Raw genomic sequence first — 14899 nt, forward strand, 5'->3', positions numbered from 1 at the left:
CATGTGTTTCTGGTACAACCATTCCATACACGTACCAGCCAGTTTCCTTTCCCTAGGGGAGGGGGGGGAGGTGGTGGGGGAACGAGACTGGTTTGGGAGCCTACACCAACCAAACTTCTAAATAAGTCAGCTAAGCGTGAGGAAGTAAGCGCAATTTACCTGGGGTTCGATTTGGTGCATTAGGCAGGGGATGACAATACCGATCTTAATAGTCTTCGCCTGCCGAGATTTCAACAAAAATGGTAGTCTAGTTATTAAAAAATATTTCGCACATCTAAGAAAACAGAATATACTTTATTCGGATTTATTTTGGCAGTGAACAATACAACCTCTCTAGGCTTCTTAGGAGCTGTTTATACATTGTTAGAAATCGATCAACGGTTTCATAGGCATCATTCATGTTACACATAGGATCTCTAGACCTTGGTTAAATTTCGTCGCTCGCTTGCTGGCTTCCAAAAGGCCCAGTTTACTCAAAGAGAGATAAACTTAAGCGAATAGAATTTATGAAGTGGTAAAGTTTGGTTTGCAAACCTGATCAATTTCTCCGCCAAAACTCTGGACTTACAGTAAAGGACTGGGGTCGAGTCCTTTGAAGGTCATTTGGAACTTTGAAAGTAGCTTCCCAGAAGCCTAAAGGATCAAGAATCTTGCCAGCAATATGCAGGTGTGCGGTGGAACGTTACAAATGCTTCACAAGAACTTGAAATCTGAATAAAGTTAATCTGCAACTCGAAGACTTAAATTGTTAAGATTACTAATGGTCTACTAATGACAAAGGCTGTTATACCTTGTTGTTGTTAGCAAGGATGAATGCTCAGGCAAATAATCTTATTTTCTCGCTTACTCGACTGAACTACCTTGGCAAGTGATGAACGGACTAACAAACAAAACTTTCAGTCAGGAACTCTACGGTACTGGGTTTTAGTGCACGAGTTTCCTTGCCTTTGGTTAAAATTAAGAACAGCATACCTGAGTCATCGGGGCTAGCGAGGAGAAAAGGTATTTATTTCTCCCTTATCGTAGTACAGCTTGAATATAGAAAGAGCATGCATTCTTGTTACCCTTTAACCCACCGAAAGCAAGTTAACCTCTTAAATCTTATATTCCAAGTTACGCTTAAACGAGTTCTGTTCTTCTCAAGCTACCTTAGAACAACTCAAACATTCTTCTTAAAGAACGTCTTTAAGACATCCTACTTTTTGATTCCTTCTTGTCACAATCCACTCTCCCCCCCCCCCCCCTCTTTTTTTTCTCCAAGTCAAGACATCCACGAACTTTACCGAAACACTCAGAAAAAGCAAAGAATTGTGTGGGGACTATCTGCAATGAAACTTCCTCACAGCAAAGGTATTTAGACTTTTTAAGAAGCGGTCGATGGAACACGCTGCAGCAAAAGATAAAAAGTAGCTGTCCCCGAAAAAAGGTTAATGGATTTGAACCATAATGACCGTTTTAAAGTAGCTTGAGCAAAACCTAAGTTTCCACAAAAAGGTAATTCGTTTCCTGATGAGAGAAACGGGTTCATAAAGCTGTATTGTCTAAAAAAAGTGAAATCATCGTAACTTACAGAGGAGCCATTTTACGGAAGTTATTTTCAAGGTGATTAGATGCGTAATGAAGGAAAGTTAAATTAAACATGTTTTGTTCACATAATCTACATAAATCAGGTCACGTAAAATGCGAATTCCCAAATAAAAATCATAGCTAGTGAATCAAATGAAAAGTAGTTTTAAAAGTAAACTAAAAATCCAACTTAAAAAATATAAGATAGAGTGGCGATCTGTACTAGAAAATATAAGGTAGAGCGATCTGTGAGACCAAGCATTTTGATCTCGGACTACTTGATTCTGCGAGGAAGATTCAGTTCTTTCAAACATTACAGCTTAAATGCCAATCTTTCTACATTTCTTCAGCGACAATGAGGGAAGCGCCCTTCGCAGAGATGTTGCGGCGTCGGCTGATGACGACTACCGCAATGATGAGGCCGATGGCGACGGTCCCCAACACTCCGACAAGTATTGCCACGATCATGACCATGCTGCTGTTAGAGGCCGATTCTGACTCGTAGTTGTGCTCTTCAGCTGTGGAGAGGAAAGCAGAGTTTTCTTAGAAGGACTCAAAAAAAGTAAGTGATAACAGCCCATTCGTCCCTCTCTAACAGAGTGGTGGATTACGCCAGGCCAAGCCTGCCAAACACTGACAAATTTGAGTCACCCCCCTCCCACCCTCCCAAGGTTTCGGGTTTATAATTTAAGTGAGCAAAGTTCTTAAGCAAAGTACTGCCGCTTTCAATGACAAACCAAGCATTCTATCTATTTATCATCTTAAAGTCGATACAGTTAAGTTGACCGTCCTAATGAGTTTGTAAAATTGACTTCAGCCTGTCTTCTAAACAACTTCAAACCTTTTCTCTTAAGGGAAACGTTACAAACGTCACTAAGCCCTATAAAAACGCTACGGCGGTAAATTTTCCACAAGCAGATTTAGTTCATAAATAGCTAGTAAGAGTTCGGCTCAAATAAAAGATGGTAGATAAAAAAATTCCAACTGTTAACACTTTTTTCGGCATCATGTTTGAGATTATGATCGACAACAATTTATGACGCCTTTAATTCAAGTGCAAAATAGTAATCAAAATCTGAACTGTTTATCAACAAAGTTCCTGTGTTGAACAAGTCTTTTTATTCAACATTGAAATAGTTTCTTTACATTTTCATGACTTCAGACTTCCACTTCCTGGTGATAAGGCATTTTCAGTTTTTCGATCGCTTACCTTGGCATGCTATCTATCCCAACGGCGCAAAAACCAATATAACCACAACACAATCGCCCTTATACGTAACAGTATTTCAAAGTCAAACTGAGCCAAACAAGAACAATATTTTAGGACAGTTAAGCCCATTTTGAAAGAATTTTCTCACAGATGTTTATTTTGGCAGATGCAATGGAACATTCAGCAAGGCAAACAGTAACTTCGCTTGAACAACTCTTTGTGATCAACCTTTCCCAAGTTTCATTCATTTTACATTTTCTGTACTCCCTACTAACTTTAATTAAGTCTTGTTTCAAAGCAAACATTAAAAAATTGATAACGTCACCATAAATCAGTTAAACTGGCGAAATTACTTACCAGGCTCATTCGTCATTTTCTTGGTTTGCAACGGTCCAACATAGAGCTCTGTACTCATATTTTCCTCGGTTGATCTCCTTCTCCTTCTGTTCTCGCCACATCCCCTGTCGCATCGTGATCCAGCGTCATCTGTGCGGCAAACCGTCAACTTGCAGTGGATGTACACATCATCGTATCCTTCTTGGAAGCGAAAAGCGGCAAGATTGAAAAACTGCGTGGCATTTTTTTCGTACCGATAATCCAACGTGTTATCCCGGGAGCAACTGATGACAAAAAAATAGCAGTGAAAAGTTTTGTCATTTCCTTCATTCAGTCTAAGCTATTTATCAGTTATTAGAAGCCCAAAGGGACTTGCATGTAAAAAAGTGAACTTCTCCCCTAAAAGGAACATCAAAACTGCACTATATGCCGAGGTGAAAATGCTCACGGCTTTAGCGAGATTCATTAAAGGCTTTTTGTCCACAGATTCAGTAAAGATTTTCAAAGACTTACTGAGGAGTTTTTGATGACACATAGCCAATTAGTAAGGAAGCCACACAGTTTCTCAACTTACGCGTCTTCAATGATAAGATGGACAGGAGTGGAATCAAAGCTCGACGATGCTGTGGCTTTGCAGACATCCGGGAACACAACCAATTCCGAGTCACCAGACTCCACTCGGAAACCAAAGTACATCCTCTGACCCAGACCAACCGCCTTTGGAAATTCAGTCACGATTTCGTTGTTAGTTTCATCCTCGTACATGTCCATGTAATATGTAAAGTTGCCAATCCCATCTAGAAATGGAAAACAAAAATGGTATAGGACTTTTCTGGCACCGTCATCTGACACCGTCACTATTTGTATTCGAATACGTGTCACAACGGCACCAGCTTAAAACAAAGTGTCGTATTTAATCAACAGTTTTCGGTTGCTTTAATGGTTTTGGTTTCTTTGCGAAAACAACTAACAAAACAATGGTTCCTTCCTGTTGTATCAATTTTTTTCCTATGCACACCTACCTTGCGAAAATGGTTTTGTTATTAAGCGTGTTTTTGATAAACAAAACATCTTCCAAGGTTTCTTATTTAAAAAAGGCAAATGCTTTCAAACGTCCTTAGCCTGCGTAGCAAGCGTTTCTGTGGGGTTCGGGAGCAAAGAATTACAGCGCGAAAACTGGAGCCCCATTTTCCACGCAGACAGAACACCGAAAATCCCGTTCGTCGGTCTTTCGTTGCTTCCAAACCCCACGGAAACGCTTGCTACGCAGGCTGAAACGTCCTCGACGTATTGACCAGTACCAATGGTACATTGTAGGTGTCCTCCTATTTTCCCTCAAAAAATAACTCTGTTAAACTGACGTCTAATTTATCAACAGATACATATAACTACAACACGCCAACCTACGTTAGCTACAATTAATTTGTGTGTTCCAAAAAAGCATTAGTAAGATTTTCCAAGTTACCTGCATCTGTTATGATAAGAGTACTCCTTGGACTGTAGGACACTTTAGAGATTACAGTCTTCTTGTCGTACCCACACTTAAACGGGATAATTTCCATATGCTCACGAGTAATCGCCTTATCGTCCGCCTTTTCATCAGCTTGGAGGTAAACACTGTTCATGTAGTAAATCTTATCGCCATCGTCTTCTTGTGTAGTCATGCAGGCTTCAAGTCCAAAAGTGAACTTAACCATGTTCTCGTCCTTATAACCAGCCACACAAGCCTTGTCTTCAAGGTGAAGGACAGAGTCGTTCACAATAAGACCTGGATAGTCTGACAATTGGAGTGATACCTCAATGTAGTCAGCCATGCAAACAACGTCTATTTCTGGAAGGAAAAAAAAAGAGGAGTTAGGGGGATAAAAGCACTAATGTATCACTGCATGTAAGAAACAAAATTACTTGATGAACCCATCCATTATTTTATTTCTCTTAGTTAGCCAGCCAGTGACATCATTCTCAGTCTTTTGGCTTTATAAGCAAGTCAGCACATGTAACCTATTTGTTCCTTACGTTTGGCAAGTAATCATTTAATAGTCTCTTTTTGTTTCTTGTTGTCGTTGTTTGATTTTCTATATCATATTCGGCCTTCATCAAATGAGGACTTCTTTAAATTTTTCTGTTGTGATTAAACTTCAATTTCTTGAAAATTAAGTCTAATTGACTCAGGCAAAACGTTGCCGAATGTTAAAAGCTGAACACTGTTCCCAAACTCACTATTATCAACATATAGCTCTTTTCAGGAGGCGCCGCTAAAAATTTAACAACAACAACAACAACAACAACAACAACAACAACAACAAAAAGCAGCATAAGGTAGTTTGAGGATAGGGCCATTGCCAGTATGAGGCAAACCCCGAGGCTCTTCCCTCAGTTATTTAATTTTATTTGTTTTTCTTGTCGTTTCTGTTGGTTCTTTTTTGAAGGGAGAAAGTAAAGACTGTTGAAGGCCTAGGAAGAGAATTGTCTCAGTCGTAGTTTTTTCTGGCTACGGTCCTGTAGGGTCATTGAAAAAGCTTTCTTTACAGGACCCTCTCGCTAACTTTCCATGTTTTAAGTCTACGCATGCGTGTCGTTACCTATCTTGAAGTGAACACCCTTTGCTTAGCTCTCAGGCATAGTATATTAATTCATTTTCATTCTTTCTGCAATGATGTTGAATATATGTAACTTCGCACATCTCCGCAGATTTTTATCTCAGTCTACTTCCAGAGAAAGTGATCTTTAAATGTCCGATTGCAAAACTTTGCATTATGGAATTATATTCTTTGGGCGTTTTTGTCTTTCATAATTTCTGATAAAAGATAGTAACAATGAAAAATATATGCATTTTTTTCGCTCTAATCTTCACTCTAAGCAGGGAAAATAATTTAGTGTAAACTATGGCAGGCAGGTTTCAAAGATCGCCATTCTTTCAGGGTTTTTTTTTTTTTTTTCAAAGGTTTTAACTTCAGGCGAGTAAAACGCTGGCGGTTATGTGCTCTTCTTTTTTGAAGGTGAATTTGAATGCAACATCTACAGAACAAAGATCAACAAAGGCGAAATCCAAAGAATTTGCATAATAGAAACTAATTACAAATGGAAATAGGGCTGGATAAATCACGATTGCTGTCACTCGCGTGCGCTGTTGAATTGATTATTAGTAGTTTTGATCTCAAAAAGCGCTTGATATTTTTTTGTTTTTAACTTTACAAAGGATTTACTGAGCGTTTATGGAAACTAAAATCAATGTGCGAATACAACTTGCACGGCTTGTCGCTTCAAAAGCGAATGATCAGGCCGTCTGGAGCGAGCTGCATAACAATGAAGTTATCTTATACAAAGTGTCTTTGTTTATCAATAGACATAAAGGTTTGGTTTTGATTTGAATAGGATTTCACGCATTTTTGGTTAACTCTTACTATTGTGACCGCAAAATTAGCTAGCATTGTCCACAGACCAGGGTTGCCTGCAAATTCAATATTCTGGAGCATTCTTTGATTCTTAACTGTGTACGAATTCAGAGCACCGAGCCTTTCTTAACAAAAAAAAAACTCAATCGACCCCCTGGCAGAAATGGCAAGCAAACACTTCAAATGCTGATATACGACCCTGAGCGAAGACACATAATACCGTGCTAGGCTAAACAGTCTCGACTGAAACATTCTACGAAATAACGTTCTTTCTGACATGTTTGGGAGTAAGAAGGTTAGCTCAAGTTTAATAAACAGGATATATGCGTGAAGGGGAATTTGTTACGGAAAATATGCATTCAAATTGGTTTAGGAGCACATGGTGTAGTCAACAATAGATGGCATTTTTTGAGTGTCTAATGAAATATTATTCCTATGGAGTCAAAAGCCAACCAAGTAAGATAAGCTAAATAAAGTCTGTTCATTTATCTCTCGGGGATCAATCTTGTTAGAATTTGGTCTTCTTGTTAGAATTTGCTGCAGATTATGATCTTTGAATAAATAACTTCTAACTACTTTCTACTGAATGTGAAACAGAGCGGAATACAAATCACTTACTGGCTTCGGTGTCCAAGGTTATATTTTTACCTCCGTTGGACCCTGAAACTAAAAGCGAAAACAGAGCACGATTAACAAACGCAAGGTACGGTTACAAATCTTTAAATTAAACACAAAATAAGAAGAAAAACAGATAGCATAGAGAGCAACCGTATTATGAACTATGCGCAAATGAATCTTTTGAAATTTATTATGCAGCAACCCCACCTAATGACTGCAGTGAAGTTTAAGATCTAGAGCTGTATTTACAAGCAGTTACTGCTTTCTGCAGGACCAATATTACCCCCATATTTAATCAAATGTTTCTAACCGATCGAAACAGAATCTCTGCTGGGCACAGAATTCCGATGGACATTTTCGTCGTTTCACTTACTCCTGCAAGTCAGTTGTATAAAGGTTTGACATTTGAACACATGGCATCACGAAAGAAGATGAGAAAGTTTCTTCAGAAATCTAACATCGTTTCTGAAATTACCTTAACCTCGCGCTCAGATGGAAACGAAGGGTTTACTCGAAGCTTCGCACGATCGAAAACTCTCTAGAAATCAACAGTGAGCAGCGCGGGGACAAAAGTCCAAATTCGATCCCAAACTTAACACTGGACAAAGCAAAGTTAAAAGTATACCATACCTAAGGTAAAGCAAAACGAGGCGCAGAATATTATGAAGGCCTTCATTTCTCTCTCCTAATCAGATCGCACTGGAAACACAACGTTCGGCACCGACAAGTTCACCGCCGACTGACCCAACCAAACCACGCGTCACTGAAGTCGCACACCTGGCTATTATAAGGGATGTAGTAAAGCGTGACGGAAATACAATCGGCCGGGTCTCCTTGAAAGGGCGGGTTTTTTCTTTGTTGTTTGTCGGGAAGAACAAAGTGCATTCACAACTGAGATTTCGAGTTATTTGAGTAACCGATCCCGTATACCAATTAAGGTGCGATAGAAGGTCGCGTTGGTAAGCGTGACGAACCTTCATTAGACTACCGTTATTTCGCCTCTCAAGTATATAAATTTTTAAAGCTTGGTCTTCTATTTTGCTCGGCAATGATTGAAAGGGAGTGACGATTAGACCTCGCTATTTGCATTTCTTTATGTTTCTTTATGTGACGGGCCTCGAGGCAAATGCAATTATGAGACGTGTTTAGACTGCAAAAGGTCTATTTTGCATAAATACTGATAATAACGACAGAAAGATTCTTTACGGCTAAGTGAAGAGCCATATTCCAAAGGCATGAAAACACGCAAAGTTCTGCATATTAATCCTTGCAGTCTGCAGCACAGGCTTCTTACGTTACTTGAACGGCTTACGATGAATCGGGGAGCAAAGCGGAAATATAACAAACTGCGAATGCATCAACCAGCGATTGCTGGTCCAGAAGTTTCGATAATTCCAATGCCACACATGGGTGGAAAAATGTTTAGCTACTAATAGGCAGTAGTTTCGAGGTCATTCTATGGTTGATGGAGATAACCATCTCGACAAACAGGCTCTCTTTTTTTAACCACGATTGCACAAAAGCAGGGGAGTGACAGTTCATACAAAGAAAAAAAACACTCTGAGCAAGCAATTCGCTCTTCATCTTTCACGCCCTGTTGTCACTCTGTTGCATTATCGCGTGACAAACATGGCCAGTTCAGTGGATTTTAGAACAGACTAGAGGCAACTAGAGGCCCGTTTCTCGAGGATCTCGAAATGTTTTCGTACCGGAAAGCCGTGGCAAAAGCTCAAACCTTATGATTACAGAGCTGTTTAATTCTTATATTCTTAATATGAGCAGAGATTCTCTACAAACAAGAAGTTTCAGGCGTATACACCTCTCTGTTTTCAGATACAGATTAATCAAAAATGGCTTTGCGGGCCCGAAAAGTTTCCGGGGCTTTCGAGAAACGGACCTCAGAGTCGCTATCCCCTGAAAAGTGACAGGCAGAAACGGGCGTGCGCGAACAGGGGACCAGTTGCTGAAAATCTTCTTCAACCTATAAGTGCCTTTCCCCCTTTCCAAGGGAAAGGTGACCAGAAGGGGCTGAGTCTTCTTGGGTCCATTCTCCCTGCCAATTTATTTATTTATTTATTTATTTATTTATTTATCTATCTATCTGTTTATTTATTTATTTTATTAATTTATTTACTTATTAGCTTCTTACCTAGCTATCTAAATGGAAAGAAGGATTCTTCGTAGTTTTTCCAGTTTTTTGGCCATTTGGTGTTCGGTCGAGAGAACGGTTTCATATGCTAAATGTCCTTCACTGAGAATCATGGGAAAGGATAAATAGAACCACCTTTAGAACCAATACTTTATACCAGGGGAGGCAGCGTGACCGAGTGGTTAGTGTGCCGGACTTGAAATCCGGAGGACCCTGGTTCAAATCCTCCCGTCCCTACCGCTCTCTGAATTTGTTCTTGGTAGTCCCGAGTTCAACTTCTCCGCCGCGTTGTGTAAATAACCAACTGGTCAGCCTCCCACCAGTTGGAATTCTTAATAGTTCACATGCTGTTGTATTTGCAATATTTGGTAATTTATTTACAGTGTCCCCACTTAGCACATGATAGAGTTATTTATTTATTGATTGATTTATTATTACAGACCCCGGGATGTGGTGGGCATCACTCCATCGTTATCCTCGATTATGACCGTCATCTGTCTCCTTGGTCCTAACGCAGCACTTGGACGAGATGGACCATGGAGCTTAACGCTGACCAAAAATGATTCTTCACCCTCGTCTGCCTCGTCATCTATAATAGGGATATCAAATGTTTTCGTCGATTCGCCCTGTGTAAAAGATATCCGGGTACCAGATACTCCGATGTAGTCAGCCCCGTTTATGGCTGTCACGTCAGTCGTGGTGACGCTAAAAGAAAAATCAAGTGGGGTTAATGTTTTAAGACCTAATAGCAAGGATGCTGGATCGGTTTTAAAGAAGTTCCAGGTTGAAATCGCATCCTTCTCACTGCCGCGTGATGTAGTTGTATTTGGTGGTCAATTCCTCCATGCTCTGCAAAAAGCCCACTGTCCCACTATTTACGATTCTTAACACGTCTCTATTCCATTTACGATATTTGCTTGCTTATGAGTACAGCAGCGCTAAACACTTCGACCCTGTTAACTTAAGTGATTGAGAATTTTTAGTTTTTTTCCACATCTTTTTTTACCTACTTGTCAAAATAGCTTAATTCTGATTGGTGGAGAGCGAGTGCCGTTATGGTTTATTACTGACTGTCTGCATCATATGCAGCAAAATCTTTCAAAAGTGTCTGAAGTGGTTTGAACTGATACCTTCAGCTTACTTTTGAAAAGGCATTCCTTTTGTCTAATACATGAGCCTTTTCCATTTTGCCGGAGTTCAAAATCAAAATAGTCTTAATTATAATTTCCGTACAAATTCCATACCTTACAACTACAGACACTGTTGTATTGCCAGTGTTTTCTATTACAATGCTCGCAATCCCTGCATCTTCTGACACTTTTAACTCCACTGCTTGAAACTGGAATACACCCGGAGAATCTTTGAAGACAAAACAGATCCCTCAGACTTTATTGTGCAACCAAGGAGGTAGCGTGGCCGAATGGCCGAGGAGGTGTGGTATCGGCCTTAAAATCCGAAGCTTGCGGGTTCAAGTCCCGTTCTGACCACTGGCTGGAGTGGTAGACTCGTGTTCAACTCCTCGGGCAGCGAGGCGTGGAACATGGCGGCGGTCTAGCGGCGAACTTGTTGCGATTTCCTCGCGTTATGCGCAAGCTCGTTACGGTTCTCAAATAACTGACAGATGTCTGTAATGGGGCGATCATCGAAACCACCCGAAAGAGGCAAGATCAAAAGGTAGCTGCCACCCATCCCCGTCCTCCCGGCCTTGGCCACTTTTGTAAATAACTAACTAGTTGGCTCTTCTAACCTCGGTTTATAATTGCCCGGCCCCTGTAGACTTAAAAACACCGCCTAACACTAAACAAAGGTTATTTATTTATCTAATTTTATTTTTCTCGTTTTCTGTTTCTTTTTTTATGATAGGTATATTGGAGAAGACCCCAGCAGAGCATATATAAATTCTTCATTATAGTTTAAGAAAGCTCTCAGTCAAGATTATAATCGTTGAGAAGCTAAAGTTGTTCATTACTTTCCTCAAGATGTTACTTTTTCCTGTGTCACCGTAATGATTCGATTTAGCGCCCGGGCGCTTATTTACCTTTGGTACCTCATAACATATTTTAACCTAATTTAACATAATTTAACTCGTTTTTGTTATGTCCCCGTATTAGTAGGGGAGGTTTTCCCCAGCTAGGTGGTTGATGACATTCTTAATAAAGTTTCTATCTATCTATCTTTCTACCTCAAGGGAGGGCGCTTATTGGGAACAGGGCGCTTAATTCTTTTTAGAGAAACAACCGAATGCTCAAAACAAAACTTGAAGATGAAATCTTTCATTTGAAGGAATTATGCACTCACATGGACATAATAGTTGAGAAACTCAGACGAACACCAAACATCTTTTCCTGTACTTGGTTTTGTTATTCGTTTTGTCTAGGTTCTTTAGCTTTTGTTTGAGCAGTCTTGCGGACCTCAATAGTTGAAAATCCCAGGAAAGCTTAGAATTATTAGAATTATCTTTCCCAAAGTTTTCATCGGCTCGTCATCATTTCTTTGTCTTCGTCTGTAAGTCTTTCCGGTTTTGTCTAACATATGCCAAGGGGGTCTGTTTAGTTCCCACGGTCAATAAACCCAAACATGTCAACAATGATTTAGGCATTCAGCTTGTATTTATCAGGAGAAGCAGTAGAGGTTCCGAGCTTTAACAGTCCAACAAACCTTCTGCTATCGAACATGTTTTTGATGCAGTCCTGAGAACACAGTTTTTCATCCACGTCTCACCTCAGTGCTGAGGAGAAGTGAAAAGTTGCAATAGATATGTCTGGTTCTGAGATCTTCTGAGAAGGGCACTTACCTAACAGACGCTTCTGGAGTCTTCAGCTAAAGCCTCTATTATATTACAATATTTGAAATTTTTTACAATACTAGCAATCTTCCGATTATGGTTTACATTAAGACTCGTAAATTACTATAAATATTGCCGGCACCAACGTGTTAACAATCAAAATTCCCCTTTCAGTTTCTTGTTACATCATACAATTTCCTAATGTTTTTCTTTCTCTGAAAAGATGCTGAACGATTTAGAGACGGCCTTGTGATTCGGAAGGTTAATTTAAGTCTGAAACTATACATTCTGTTCAGTAATGATTTGTTATAGTATCTAAAAGCGAGGGCCGGGCGTTTCGTTGCTAATCTGTAGTAGTAGTAGTAATAAGAGCTTTTATTTCTGAGTCAAAGTTGCTAACCCGCCTAACAGAGTAGTGTTACTTATCATCTCGTCTTTCGTTAATGAAGTTTTGAAATGTTTCTCAACTTATTATGAAAGCTATGGCACAGAAACACGAATATGGCTCTTGCTTGAATTTTCATTATACCATCTAATATGAGTATTAATAGTTTTCTTTAGGAGTCGATCAGTCTGTCTGGTTTAGATGCATCAGTGTGTATTTGCCTGTACGATATTGCAAAGTGAAGACTGATATGGGTAAACTAACTTGTCGTCAAAAGCATTCTCAATGTTTCAGAGGATCTTAAAAAATTCTATTTTCGAGCGTCTTAGATCGCAAAAAAATTCTTCTTTCCACCTCCCCTCCCTCCACACACGCACCCACTAGATAGACATTGTTTTTTTTTTTTTTAATTTATGTCTTAATCAGACCACAACAACTGTGCAATATTGAATTTTCAGAGAACTCTTGATGCATGCATTTGTCTAAGGGGTTAGATGTCGCACAGCGTCGTTTTTCAAGTGTCTCGATTACTTTTACCGCCCATTGTGACTTCACAGGGCATAACTTACCTCTTGCATGTTTATAATATAATTAAATATAATTAATGTGTTGAAATATAGCTAAAATATTGTAATATAATTAATATCGCACTTTAAAGTTGAATCCATGCAGTTTTGAATGCTTCAAGTTATAATGCATTCATCGACCGTACAGGATTGGATATAAACACTACTCATGATATTAAACATCGTAAAGGTATTACGAAGAAATTTGATTGTAATGTATGCAATGTTCCAATTCTACAAGAACACGAGGTCTCCTTTTCTCAATTCCACAAGTCCAGTCCACTATTTCTGTTAACAAGCTGTTCACTCTTTATATGGTTATCTGATGATCGATAACTCCTGTTTAAATAATGCATGAAATATTATACTGTTTTATATTATACTCCAGACGGAATAATGTTTCGAATTGTCCATTTTATCTGTAAACAGTAACTTCCAAAGCCTTTACAGAGAAATTCATAACGATGATTTCTTATCTCTAGTCTATGCAAGCTGTAATGTTACCCCCCTTCGATTCCATTGTTTATAAATTTATGGAAGACGAGTTCGTGACTCTTGTGGGAATATTTCCTCTGAACATTTTTCGAGAAGTCAAGCAAGGAAATACGGCAATAGATGTGATATTTCTTATAATTGGAAATCATTTAATTTCGATATGTTCAGACTACCATACTCTTCTAAGCTAAGTGACAATTAATGTTTATGAACCAATCGCATACGAGTAGAGAACTTGTGCGGTGTCCAGATATGATATATAATCCGTCGGCGCGAATAAGAAATTCCACTGTTAATACTAAATTTAACATTTTCTCTCCAAACCTGTTGATTTCTTTGGTTAAATTTGAGTATCAGTCAGTCATTCTGCTTGCACAAATTGTAGTCTATAATTGCCGTATCGCTTGTGATCCAGCAAGAAAGCGAGAAATATACTTTTTGCCCAAGCTGCAGTTTGCACATACGCCAAACCGTGAAAGTGTCCCTTAAATAACGCGACGATCTGCCTTAACTGCAGCTCTCAAACGATGGACAGCAAATGATGATCAATCTGGATAATGCCTTTAGTTTATAGCATGTTATGGCGTTAAAATATTTCACAAGTGAATTTGTAAAGAAATTTTTCGATATTAGATTACCGACTTCCTCTTTCAAACACTCTATATAGCAACATCCGTTTCCCCCTATTCAAAATGGCAGCTAATTCGCTTTCAATCTTCTAATGAGAGACTCGGCGGTTTGGAAGACTAGGTTAATTCTGCGCTCTTTGTGCTGTTTTAAGTGTATTGCAGGGCAATTTGACTTGCACACCGCGCCCTCTGACAGCTTGTCCGTTCGCTGAATACAGTTTAATCACGCCAAACTCTACTAGATCAGATGTAGTAAATTAATTAATCGCAAAGATAGTTACAAGTTAACGTTTTGCTGTAAGGTTCGGACACCACTTTACTCATCTTGGAAAATAAGCAATGACTTGCTAAGATTCTATAAAGATGGTCGATTTCCCCTAGGGTAATTGAATATACAACTGGAACAATCAAACGAAAACAAACTCACAACTTCTGAACAAATAGCGCACTAACCTTGGGCTGAACACATGTAGACAACTAAGGACAGGATAAGGAATCTCATCATCGCTGACAACTCTTCCACCAGCATGCAGAGACTTAATTTGGGCCTAAACGCCAAGAGCCGGCGGGTCTATTGACGAAGCTTTCACCTCAGAAGCAAAGCGTGTGAGCCGTGTGTTCGCGACAAAGGCACTCAGCCATGAATAGTCGACGTCTGTGACCTGAGTGCGTGATGATTAACAAGTGACAGCATGAATATTTAATATTGATCGATGTCATTCCTATAAGACAGCTAATTTCATACCAAAGAAGCCGAGATCAGTC

General features: G+C 39.3%; 1 protein-coding gene and 1 long non-coding RNA gene across 2 annotated transcripts; one reads left to right on the forward strand and one right to left on the reverse strand.

The window, feature by feature from the left end:
• Positions 1 to 275: 275 nt before the first annotated feature.
• On the reverse strand, positions 276 to 14772 carry LOC110041096 (ZP domain-containing protein-like). The gene is made up of 8 exons (XM_020746369.2): positions 14588 to 14772; positions 10519 to 10633; positions 9717 to 9979; positions 7126 to 7173; positions 4578 to 4943; positions 3687 to 3909; positions 3134 to 3396; positions 276 to 2084 (listed from the first exon to the last, which is right to left on the reverse strand). Exons 1-8 carry the CDS (start codon positions 14661 to 14663, stop codon positions 1903 to 1905), a joined length of 1536 nt encoding a protein of 511 aa, XP_020602028.2. The 5' UTR covers positions 14664 to 14772; the 3' UTR covers positions 276 to 1902.
• LOC149108962 (uncharacterized) lies at positions 10630 to 11748 on the forward strand. Its single transcript, XR_016208847.1, has 2 exons — positions 10630 to 10948; positions 11138 to 11748. It is a non-coding gene; the product is annotated as an uncharacterized LOC149108962 (long non-coding RNA).
• Positions 14773 to 14899: the final 127 nt, after the last annotated feature.

Source organism: Orbicella faveolata, unplaced genomic scaffold (assembly GCF_042242905.1).
Source record: "Orbicella faveolata isolate gen_17 unplaced genomic scaffold, um_ofav_v1 contig_25, whole genome shotgun sequence".
Lineage (NCBI taxonomy): Eukaryota > Metazoa > Cnidaria > Anthozoa > Scleractinia > Merulinidae > Orbicella > Orbicella faveolata.